Source organism: Lissotriton vulgaris, chromosome 4_1 (genome assembly GCF_964263255.1).
Source record: "Lissotriton vulgaris chromosome 4_1, aLisVul1.2, whole genome shotgun sequence".
Taxonomy (NCBI): domain Eukaryota; kingdom Metazoa; phylum Chordata; class Amphibia; order Caudata; family Salamandridae; genus Lissotriton; species Lissotriton vulgaris.
This window is the reverse complement of record NC_141691.1, coordinates 348,164,802-348,177,395: the sequence shown is the minus strand read 5'-3', so window position 1 is coordinate 348,177,395 and position 12,594 is coordinate 348,164,802. Positions and strand designations below refer to the sequence as shown.

General features: G+C 47.2%; 1 protein-coding gene across 2 annotated transcripts in view; it reads right to left on the bottom strand.

Annotated features, from left to right (window-relative positions):
- LOC147718733 (sodium- and chloride-dependent neutral and basic amino acid transporter B(0+)-like) overlaps positions 1–12,594 on the bottom strand; it is a 367,624-nt gene that overhangs the window by 141,925 nt on the left and 213,105 nt on the right. For both annotated transcript variants that reach the window (XM_086966770.1, XM_086966769.1), the window contains exon 7: positions 1,770–1,902. In XM_086966770.1, coding sequence (XP_086822896.1) covers positions 1,770–1,902 — 133 coding nt within the window. The remainder of the gene's footprint in view (positions 1–1,769; positions 1,903–12,594) is intronic.

Here is a 12,594-nt window from a genome sequence, read left to right as displayed (position 1 = left end):
GATTTGATAATGGCAGAGGGACATGACTGACAAATGCCAAAAAAACTGTTCAACTCACTGAATCATTTTGTTTGCCTTAGAGGCACCTAACAACTTGCTGCAGGGATGTAAACCATTTGACACAAGTTGCTGATGAATGGCAGCGCCTTATCTCCTTTTTGAGGCTGTGCTTATACGTTTTGCAATTTGGCACTCAAGAAAACATGCTATTTCAATTTTACAGCTGCAGACTTGCTAACCAGATCTACCTCTATTTGCCTGTGCCATGTGGTGACAAGTGCTTCTGAGAGGGACAGGAGTTGTAAATGAAAAGACGTTTCTCCTAATTCAGTCAGCTTCTTTGTAGTTGGTAGATTGTCTGAGGGTAGAATAAAGGGTGCGTTTGTCAAGGTGGTGCTTTTTTTAGCTTGTCCCTTTGTAAATACCCTTTCACCTGGGTCAGAACTGTGCTGTAACACAGATCCAGAGAGTAATTCTAATTATGTAATTTAAAACAAATAACGTTTATTTTCATCCTACTTGACGGTGTAATTCCAATGGAGCTTAGATGGTGTTAGTGGCAGTAATGTCCAAAAGAAGGAAACAATGTTGTTCCCAAGCCCCAACTTCAAATGTCTTGCAAATAGATCTGGTCCCATCTACCGGCCTACCACCGAGTCCCTTACCGTGTAAGATGACCTGAGAATAACTGAATCATTTGCCACTCGTTATCAGACAGACCTGAAACATATTTAGTGAAAAGAACAAAAGGGGCTGCTTATAATGTATTTAAATATTTCAAGACTACATATTTACAAATACTTTATAAACTTTTTTCTTAGTCAAATTTGCTTTAAAATTTACCGTTTGCCACGCTTTTCGAAAATTTATTGGGAGAGAACCCACTTAACCCCTCTTTTTGTCCATAGGGCACACTCTCGTTGCTTGCGACATAACACTCAACCCAAACTTTTACGCCACACCACTCTCAAAACACACCAGCCACTACTGATTTTGAGCCCTGCACCAAACCCTACTGCAGTGACAAACAAATGTTAGTTTCCTGTATACAATACATCTATGAGATAAAAAAATAATCTGATGATTCAGTGTACTTTTCAGATGTAAAATTGTCCCTCATACATTGAAATACAAGCTTAAGCCCTTTCAGCCCTATAGAACTTGTGCGCCTGCCCAACCGTAGCCAAACACTACTGAAAGACTTCTTTAGGTTTTAATATGTTTTTGTCCTCCGTAGTTAGGGCAACTATGAATTTACATTTTCGACTTGTGGGCCCCAAAGCAGGCTGCAGTCCCATCACATTAACTGCTCGTAGAGGGCATTTTCTACAACTGTGTGTTACCTGGTCTACTGAAAAAGGGCCCTACAAACCCATTGGTCAGACCCTTAGTCTACAAATTAAATTACTCCCCCAACCCAGTCTACAAATCTCAACACTGCTATCGGACTATACAGACTGGTTCAAATGCCTGCCCTGATCCCAGATTCTGAACCCCAGGGCCAATATGCCGACACATTTTGGCCCTCTTTTTTAAAACTTCTTGGACTAAAGTTGGCTAAATTAAATACTCAAGGGCACTGGATGTATACTTTTGCAAAATGTCCACTCAGAGTCAAACGTTAAACAGCCAAAATACCCTATAGATGAAAAATGAAATTAACTATAAAAGTGTGTTACTATTTCTACACATCCACACTCGTCACATGCTATTTTTAAAATTAACTTTTTATGGCTTGATCATTCTATTTTACTTGTAGCATACTATACCTTTCCAGAAGACTTTATTCCTTTAAACATAGCTGCGCCAACTATGAGCCATGCTAACAGAAGACAAAGAGCCAAGTGCCAGACAACGGCTCCAGTTTCATCCATTCCGCTTGAGCGACGAAGTGCCTCCCGTCTGCAAACAAAGAAATATGGAATGAGTACAACTGCCACTATAGGATGTCTGCTTCCAATGCTGCTCTTACTTGTCAGAGTGAAGAGATGCTTAATACTGCCAGGAATTTCAAATGCTTGTGGGGGAAAGTTTGGTTCACATTCTACTGGTCTTGGGTGTTGCCACTTGCTCTATCCTCTAACAGCTACTGGGGCAAAACCATATTACTCCTTACATGTGGGAGTTATAAGGAATCACCGATCTCAACTCAGTTCATGCATTGCTGTCTTTTAGTATCCTTCTCTGATGGGTTTGATGTCCTATCCTTTCCAAGGTGATTACCCATATCCAAGACCTTTTCCTTCCACCTTTCACGCCTTGTCCTACCACCATCCTTTTCCACTTTTGATTAAGTACCCGTCTAATGCTCGCCTTCCATCTCATAAGCTGCCCTTTTCTCTGCTTTCTCGCTGTCCATAGTCCTTGCCCCATACACTTTCCCCCTGTGTGTCCATTTTTGCCACTTCTGCCATCTTTCTTCAATTCTGTCTCATTCTGCCTTCTCCTACTTGCTACTTTTGTCCCTTCTCTTTCCCAACGTTCTTTCAATGTCTCCAATTTCCTTAGCTCATGCTTTGTCTCTTTCGTGTTTCCTTCGCTCTCTCTCTAGTCTTTCTATTTCCTTGCGCCTTCTTCACCCAGCCACCTGCCCTGTCTCTGACTAGGGAGAGAGGGAACTCATGAAGTTTCACTGGGCAGAAATACTGCAGAGTACCCTGAAAACTCCATTAGATACCGCGTAGCTCCGCTAGGGGGCGGAATCGGCAAGTCATGCTGAATTTTAGCACTGGGAACTTGTTTTGCAAAGTCAGAGCAAATGGCACGAGGTGGTGCGCCAGAGGGTGCTGCTGCCTGGTCTACTTGAAGCTGACTGATTACAGCATTTCCGAGAGCAGCCGTGACTTGTATGGATATTTCCCTTCACGTTTTCCGATTTAAGGATTTCATTCCAACCCGGTCCAGGAGACTAATCTGCACTTGAACCCCAGGACTGTCTTGCTTCATACATCTGTCTTGAGAAAGACCCGCTGCGACCTCACTCAACTTGGCACGCGAAGGGTCGAAACTTAAACATTTTTCAACCGGCCCTAATATCCCAGAATCCCAACAGAATTAACAAGCAACATAGGATTCTGTAAATTTGTATTAATGGTCGGCCCTTTCTGAAAGTCAAACTTATATATATATTTGTACAAACTGTTTATATTGAAAATAATTACTGTATATATTGTATGTGTCACATGATCACTATTCACTATTGTCACTTATTGCACTTTTTACTATGATATTGACAGTCATTTATGAATTGTTTTGAAAGCATTTTGAAAAATATAAAGACAAAAATAGTTCTATACAGGCTTTTCTTTTTCATTCGTTGTAAGAACCTGTTGTGAATTCCTGTCAGAGGGAGGAGGCAATTTTGATTGCAGATAGAATTTGCAAATTAGTTGTTTCGCTACCCAACAGAACCAATTTTCTTTTAATCATGGTCTACTTAACCGGCAGCTTTCTCACCGCAATTGTTTGCGCCTGCCCACAACCGCCCACGTTGAGAAAATGTCACTGCGTGACAAGCGAGTGCCTGAAAATCACGCTTGATTGGTATGCCAATTCTTGCTTGCACCCGCCAACTTACCATTTGAGAATGGACAAAACTGAACTCCGCCGTTGGAGCGAAATGAATTGCCCACCACTAGCTGACTCACTGCTTCTTCGGTTTCAAATAGAGACACAACGGCATTGGTGAAGGGTTTGTCATTTGACAAAAATAGCCTTTATATGCGTAGGCAAATAGTAGGGGAGATTATTGTTCACTTCATAAAAATTGACCACAGTTTGAGTATTATACATTAATACTTGACATAACCAGATGTAAATGTAAATGTACAGGAATTTATATAGCGCAAATCACCAACCGGTCTCTAGGCGCTTGCTTAGGGAACCCGTCCTGGTATTCCCCTGCGAGATAACCCCGGCAAGGTATCCACAAGGTGAAAGCCAGGCATCACGCCGCGAGGGGCCATTGTGGAGATTAAGCAAGCTATTGCCCAGAGTCGCAGAGTGTGAACCCGTGAATCGAGTAGACACCGGAGCGAGAATTGTCGAGTCCATGGACATTTTAGGACTCAAGACCCGGCAGAGTCGGGAATTTGACCCTGGTCCCGGGCTGGCTTCTGCTTCCAGGTCTGCCTCCTCTAACCAGTGAGCCACACTTCACACTTTAGAGGCCACGAGGAATTACTTCACCAGCCCTTGACAAGAGAAGCAATTGTACGTATTCTGCAGTTTAATCCTCAACTGTTTATTTCTTTATATCTTAAGCTGTTGGTCCCAGATTGCTCTTCTTAGAGTGTCTTTGTGCTCTAAGGAAGCAGAAGTTTTTTTGTTTTTTGTTTATTTTAAGGTAATGCGGAGTGAAAACATGGTCTTAAAAATGCTTCCCTTCATTGAAGGACACAACTCAACTTCTCTTAGAATAATTCGGAACCGGCAAAAGGAATATGCTGTGATGTGCTGCTAGCACGTGGCTATGATCAGCGCTGCAGCCGCAATTAAGCTCGGGACACAGCTTTCAGTTTTACTTGCGTGGTCCCAACTGCCGGAGCCGGGCCATGCCTTTTCATTATATAGCCGGCGTGCGACGTCACATGCCAGCACTAAAAAAAGCGTCCTCCGAGCGCGGGTAGAATGTACCGCTACCTGGCCGGAGGAGACTACATTCCTCCCAACCTTTATCAAATAATAAACAGTTAACAATAAAATGACAGAGTAGATCTGTTACCAGTTGTTAGAATGTTCCAGTCCTTGGTTCATCACACCAGGAACCCTGCTAGCCGCGAAGATGGGACCGGGTTGCGTCTTAGGTCTTACCCGGAGTTTTCGTCCCAGGAGGAGGGCAAGGATGGGGTCACTTCTTGTGGGTCTTCCCCATCCGGAAATCTTGGCTGGGTTCAGTCTTGCATCCCCCACAGCTCAGGGGTACTCTGGCCGGACATGTTTAGAGTCCTTTCGAGGGTCATCCCCATGTCACCATCCAGTTCTACTTCCTCTGGTCGATGATTAGGTCTGGCGTCCAGGACGCCCGCCGACGGTGGCTGAGTTCCAGCATGTACCTTCTTGAAGATGTTGCGGGTGATTTCTTCAGCTCCTTTTCGGGCTCTTAAGGTACCAGTGCAGCAGGTGACTGTCCAAGGTTGTTGCTCGAATGGAAGCCGGAACTTGCTCCCAGGGTACCGGTCCTCAACGTAGACTCTGTCCCCCTTTGAATGTCTGACACTCTGGCTCGTCGGCTTGCGCTGGCCTGGTCATTAGAATTGGTCCTGTTGGCTAATGCTTTTCCAGAGTCAATCCGAGACAGGGTCCAGCCCGGGTGATGTGGGATGGTATATCGTACTACTCTGCTCCTGCTTGCCGGCCTCAGGGCTGCCTCAGTCGTGAGATAGGGTGTCAGCCGATACTCTTGCAGGAAACTGTATATGGCTCTTTACAGGGGTGCTTTGTCCGCATGCGCAATGCGTATTACCTTGTTGAGGGTGCGCATGAACCTTTCCAATTCCCCATTCGCTTGGGGCCAGCGGGGGGGGGGGGTCACTTTACGGTGTTGTATGCCCCATGCCTTAAGGTAATCCGCAAAGTCTTGTCCGTGGAATGGTGGGCCGTTGTCAGTTTTTACCACTTCGAATATGCCATGGGTCGCTATGGTTTTCTCTAACTTAGTGATCACATCCGTGGCTGTCTGGCTCCCCACGATCTCGACTTCTGGATATTTCGTATAGTCGTCAATGATCACCAGGGCATAGCGCACATCTGGGAGATGTCCGAAGTCTATGCTGACACATTCCCATGGCCGTTGTCTTCCATGATCACGGGGTGGGGCTGATCTGGCTGGCCTGATGCTTGGCACCATGAGCACGTCCTGACCGTGAGTTCCACTAGGGACCATGCCTGGAAACCACACTTTTGCCCTTAGCCTGCTTTTAGTCTTCACCATGCCTTGGTGTCCTCGATGCGCGAGATCCACCGCTTGTTGAGCAAGACTTGTGGGGAGCACCAGTCACGGGCCTTTGAGTAGACAACCACTGCTGTCCACCGACAGCTCGTCTCTCACTTTCATGACTGCTTCCAGGACAGTTTTTGCTTGTGGCGTCCTCCTAGTCATGGTGGATTGAATGTGGTGCCAGTTTGACTGGACTGCTCCGATGGCTAGTTGCAGACATTAGTCTGTACGGGTGGCTTCTACGATGGTTTCCAGGCTCATGGGGAGCGGCTGCGACCTCGGACATACTCTTCTTCTGCTCTAGTGGCGGTTCTTGTATGTCGTGATAAGTAGTCCGCTGGATTGGAGGACCCTGGCTTGTATTCCACTTGGTAGTCATACCCTTGCAGCTGGAGGATACATTTTTCAATCCTCAGGGGAGGCTTGGATACTGACCGCTGGAACAGGGGAATGAGTGGTTTGTGGTCTGGATACAGTATTATTAATGAGTTTTATATCGCGCCTGGTTACCCTTGGGCATCCCCGCGCTCATCCAGAGAGAAACGCCAAAGCAAGAGACACAGGAATTAGGCAGGGAACAGGTGAGTTTTTAAAAGTTTGCGGAAACGTAAGAAGCTTGTTTCCGAGCGCAAGTCCAGAGGAAGGGAGTTCCACAGTGTGGCCACATTTATGGAGAATCTTCTGCCACCGGTTCTTGCCTTCCTTACCCTCGTAACTTGCAGCAGATGTTGGTCTGAGCGAAGGGCGCAGGAGGCTTTATAAGATTGAACCATATCCCGTAGGATAGGTGGGCCTTTCCCCTGCAGAATTTTGTGGGCCATACAGAGTGCCTTGAATTTCACCCTCTCTGACAGGGAGCCAGTGCAGCGCCTTCAGCACAGGGCGAGCCGACTGACGCCTGGGAAGGTCCATCAGGAGCCTGGCGGCCGCGTTCTGCACTTGCTGCAGTTTGTTTAGGGCGGATTCTGGGGCCCCCAGAAACAACACGTTACTGAAATCCAGCCGTGAGATGATGAGCCCCTGGATGAGTAACCTCCTAGAGGCCACTGGGAGGAGTGGTAAGATCTTGCGGGCCGACCGGAGCAGACCGAAACACACGCCTGCGGTCTTTTTAGCGTGTGTCTTGAAGGAAAGGTCTTGCTCCAACCACACCCCCAAGCTCTTGATCTCCTGTTTGGGGGTGGGTGCCGCTCCCAGGCAGCTGGGCCAGCTGCTAGGTGATAAGGAGGGAGGGGAGTTCCCCAACATCATCAGTTCCGTTTCTGAGCCGTTAAGCTGGAGTGCTGAGCTACACATTCACGTAAAGATCTTAGCCAAACACGTGTGCAGCCGGTCGGGATGGTAAGCAGACTGGGAAAGCCCTACCACCAACTGAGTATCATCGGCATAGCTGATGATACTAATACCTAGAGGAAGTACCACACTCTCCAGTGGGGCCATGTAAATGTTAAATAAAGTAGGGCTCAGCGATGAGCCCTGTGGCACACCACACTGGAGAGGGACCGATGACTTCTCGTGGCCTTCCCACACCTCAAACGTCCGGCCTTCCAAAAAGGAAGCGAACCACTTCAGGGCCATCCCGGAGACCCCCACCCCGACAGCCGTTGGAGAAGCACAGTAAACGGGTGACATACACGTATACATGAAAGAGCGTGCAGGCCCAATGGATAGTGATTGCCTCTCGCTCGATTTGCGAGTATCTCTGTTCCGTGTCAGTCAGTGAGCGGCTCGCAGAGGCGATCGGGGCACATTCTCCTTTGCTCTGCAGTTGAGTGATCACTGCTCCTAGCCCGTAGGGGCTGGCATCCACAGAGACATTGGTGGGTCAGGCAGGGTCAAAGTACGATAGTGTGGTGTCTGCTGACGGGGCTGATTTGGTGTCCTTAAAAGCTTGCTCCTGTTCTGGGCCCCATTGCCACGTGGTGGTAGATTTTGTCAGTTCCCTGAGGGGCTTCGTGAGGTTGGACAAGTCTGGGACGAAACGGCCGCAGAAGTTCACCATTCCCAGGAAGTTTCTGATTTCAGAGATGTTAGACGGTGCTGGGGCTTCTTGGACATCCTTACCCTTGTCGGGATCCGGGGCTACTCCCTTATCGGAGAAGGTGTAGCCCAAAAAACGGATCCTGTTCCTCAAAAACGGACACTTCTCGGTGCAGGGTCAATCCGGATTCCTTGATCCTTTGTAGGACCTTGCGAAGTCGGCGGTGGTGTTCTTCCACCGACGAAGCATACATCACTTACGTTCAGGACTCCCATGATTCCACTGAGAACTTAGTGGATGGTGTTTTGGAACACCTCCGTGGCACCTACCAAAGTTCAAACGTCGGTATCTTCGGAGACCGACGTGCGTCGAAAAAGTGGTAATGCATCGAGAGTCTGGGTGTAATGGCAGTTGGTGGTAACCAGACCGTAGGTCCATCTTCGAAAACCATTTTGCCCCGTTTAGCTCCCCCAAGATGTCAATCGATGGGGGTTAGGTGACGTTCTCTCCTCACGGCGACGTTCTCTCCTCACGGCGACGTTCGGGAGGCGCATATCCACGCAGATGTGGACCTGCCCTGGTTGTTTCGGCTTCCATGTAATTAACAAGGACCCCCTGTTCAGAAACTAAGTTCACAGTACAGGGAAATAAACAGTGTAAACAAATTGGCAAATTATCGACATCAATCAAGAGAGAAAAGTAATTAAGACACCAAACTAATTAGTTAAAAAAAATATAATATATCATTTTAATTTATTGACATATGTTCAAATTTTAAAAACAGTTAATAAAATACAAAAATTACACACAATAAATCTGTTACACAAAACAACCAAATAATTGTAAACACAATGTTTCCCTTAAAAAAATTCCTGTAACATAACATATATTTTGTGGCAAACAGGTGGTGTTGTTCGACGCGCGTTTCGGCGTTGTTAGGAACGCCTTCTTCAGGAACCACACTATTATCTACAGCAAGGAAAGTAGTAAGTGAAGTGGATACTGCTTTTATCAGTCAGAGTCTTGAGGAAACAGTATAGGTTTCAAAGACCATCAATGATTACTTCCTTTATTAGGGACGAATTCTTTGTGTTTGAAGTGCAGATAGAGGATATTCCTATCTGGTTTGTAATGCCTCCATTTTTTGATCCGGAAAAAGCTAATAACTAGAGGCTCGTTGCGCAAATGATGTAACAGAGTATCTCGATATTCAAGGTTAAAAATGTTGTATCCGTGATGTGCCTCGAGTTGAGAAAATAGTCTCAAAATTGTGGCGTGGCGAGACCCATTGACGCTTGATTGCTTCCAAGCGTTTCGTTGTTTTTCTCACAAAGTAAAGATGTGCCGCTTGCAGTTAGATTAAGGGTAATAGGTCCCGTCGTGTTGGAATCTTAACGGTACTGATTTGTCCGTTAAATGCAACCTGCGAGACCCGCGCTGATACAGACTGCTGGCGTCCCGCAGCCGTTGCTGAAAACGGCTGCGGGACGCCAGCAGTCTGGGCTCAGTTACCGCCTCATCGCCAGTGTGATTTGCTGCTAGCACGTGGCTACGTTAAGCGCCGCAGCCGCAATTAAGCTCGGGACACAGCTTTCAGTTTTACTTGCGTGGTCCCAACTGCCGGAGCCGGGCCACGCCTCTTTATTATATAGCCGGCGTGTGCTGTCACACGCCAGCGCTAAACATCGTCCTCCGAGCGCGGGTACACTGTACTGCTACCCGGCCGGAGGACACTATATGCAACCAAGAATGGTACCACACATGCAGGGCCTACTTGCACGTTTACACTCTAGTATGCAAGGATTCAAGTCTAAGGATTTGTTAAATCCTGAAACTCCTAATCCCATGGTACCGTCACGGGTACCCGCCAAATTGTGCTATTTAGACAGCATGAAAACAAGTTACTTACCTGGAACTTTAGTTCCCCAGTATTGGTAACTTTCATAGATTCCCATGCTTTTGTATCAGAGTAGCAAGCAGTTAGCAATAAAAAAAACACATTTTGTATCATAACATACCTTGCAATAGCCAACATGACAAAGATACAGAATGTGCAAAATAACAGAAGGTGGGATAGAAAGGAAAGCTCACCAATTAGTGTAAGAGGTTACTCAGGACTGCTTGGCCCACTGCCGTATCTTGTTGTAAGGATTCCAAACAGTAATGCTTAGTAAAGATGTGCCGCTTGCAGTTAGATTAAGGGTAATAGGTCCCGTCGTGTTGGAATCTTAACGGTACTGATTTGTCCGTTAAATGCAACCTGCGAGACCCGCGCGGATACAGACTGCTGGAATGCTTAGTAAAGGTGTGGACGCTGCTCCAGGTAGCAGCTCTGCAAATGTCCTTATTCTGCACACCCGCAAAGAGAGCTGTTGAAGAAACCACTGATCTTTTGGAATGTGCTCGAACCCTGCCAGTGAGTGGTTTACCTGCTGCAGAATGGCAATGTAGAATGAATGAAATGAAACTCAGGGGGTCGACAGGTGAACTTATGGTTTTTGTGGGAAGAGGTGTCTTCAGGAGTTTACGAAACTTCATGTAGGTCGGTTTGGATCGAAGACTAGTCTGCAAGGAATTCCACAAGGTTGCTGCAGTGACCGAAAAACGTCGCCCTCCAGTTCGGGCCTTCCTAACTCTGAACAGTGGCCAGGTTACCTTGGGAGGATCGCAGGGACCTGGAAGTTTTGTAGGGATAGAGCATTTTCCCAAGAATAGGGGGCCCTTTGCCCTGAAGGGATCTGTGGGTGATACACAGAGCCTTAAATTTGATCTTTTCCCAGATAGGCAACCAATGAAGGGCTCTGAGTGCTGGTTTAGCTGATGTTCTCCGGGAGGTGCCTGTCAGCAGCCTAGCTGCTGCGTTTTAGATGCGCTGAAGGATATTGATGGTGGATTCTGGCGCGGCCATAAAAAGGGCGGTGCTGTAGTCTAATCTAGATAAGATAAGACCCTGAATGAGCAACTTTCGGGATTGTGTCAGAAGTAGGGGGAGAATCTTCAGGGCTGAGCGGAGTAGGCCCACACAGGTGCCAGCAGTCCTTATGGCCTGTGTCTTAAGGGAGAGGTCCTGCTCCAGCCATACCCCTAGGCTTTTGAGTTCTTTCTTTGGTGGTGGGAGATCCCCATGGCATATGGGCCAGATGGAGGTGGGAAGGGATGTCATTCGCTGGCCCAGAAGCATGAGCTCCGTTTTTGTGCCATTTAATTTAAGTCGCGAGTCGCACATCCAATTATAGATTTCAGAGAGGCATTTATGCAGCTTTTTGAAGATGTCCTTTTCCAGGGAGAGTGAGACGACCAGTTGGGTGTCGTCAGCGTATGTAACAACCTTAATCCCAAAGGGAGTGACAACATCCTCCAGGGGGGCCATATAAATGTTAAATAAGGTAGGGCTCAATGAAGAGCCCTGCGGCACCCCACACTGGAGGGGGAAAGGCTTGGAGCGCGCATTCTCTTCCCAAACCTGGAAGGTTCTGTCCTTCAGAAAGGATGTAAGCCATCGCAGTGCGGTGCCTCTTACCCCTAAGTTGAGAAGGCGCTGGACTAAGATCTTATGGTCTACGGTATCGAATGCTGCTTTTAGATCCAGGAGGATCAGCAAAGCCGATCCTCCTGAATCCAAGATGCACCTTGCTTCCTCGACCACTGTTCGGAGGGCGGTCTCAGTCCCCTGGCCCGGGAGGAACCCGGTTTGAGAGGAGCGGAGCAATCTGTTGGTTTCTAAGAAGTCCAAGAGTTGTTGGTTTGCAATTTTCTCTGCGATCTTACTGAGCCCTGGCAGAAGAGAAATTGGTCGGAGGTTTGCAAAGTCATGGGGATCAAGTTCTGGTTTCCTTAGTAGTGCCTTTACTACTGCCTGTTTCCAACCAGGGGGAACCACCCCTTGATCAAACAAATCATTAATAAGGTCCGTGGCCAAAGGGGAGATGGTAGGTCCCACATGCTGAAGGATATACATGCGAGCCTGATAATTAGGGGATCCACTTTTCATGGCGGTCAGAGCAGTTTGAAAGCCTTCTTTGGATATCTGGGTGAAGGAGTCCAGAGTGGGGCCTGTGTTTGCGGCAGTAAGATCTGCATGGGCAGAAGTAGGTGACTTATAGCGGTAGGGATTGTAGGATGTTTTTTTATTTTGCTCTCAAAGAAGACTTCTAATTGATTGCATCTGGTGTCCGAGGTGTCCTGCACCAACAGGGGGTTGGGTATTTTGAGCAGCTCTTTTACTGTTTTGTATGTCTCTCGAGACGAGTTGGAGGCTGTTCTAATTTTCTCTTCGAAGAAGGAAGCTTGGGCTGTTTTCCGAGCTGATTTATAGGTCCTCATGGCAGCTTTATATTTCTCTTTATTGAGGGGGGCCCAGTCTTTTCTCCATCTACGTTCCAGGTTCTTTCAGATTTTTCTTAAGTCTCTAAGTTCTTGAGAGAACCATGGTGATTTAAAAACTTTGCTTTTTTTCTTCATATTTTTCTTGGGTGCTACCTAGTCAAGGGTATTAGTCAGCCAATTGGGGAAATTTGTGTCAGCTTTCAGTGGGTCGGGTCAGTGGGAGGGGCAGTGTGCTCTAATTCCAGGGTCCAGTTCTCAAAAGAGTTTGGACCATGTTCTCTCCTGAGTGCAAGGTGCCTGAGGGTAGTCCAAATTGGTTTGCCATGCAAACGGGATGAGGAAGTGGTCC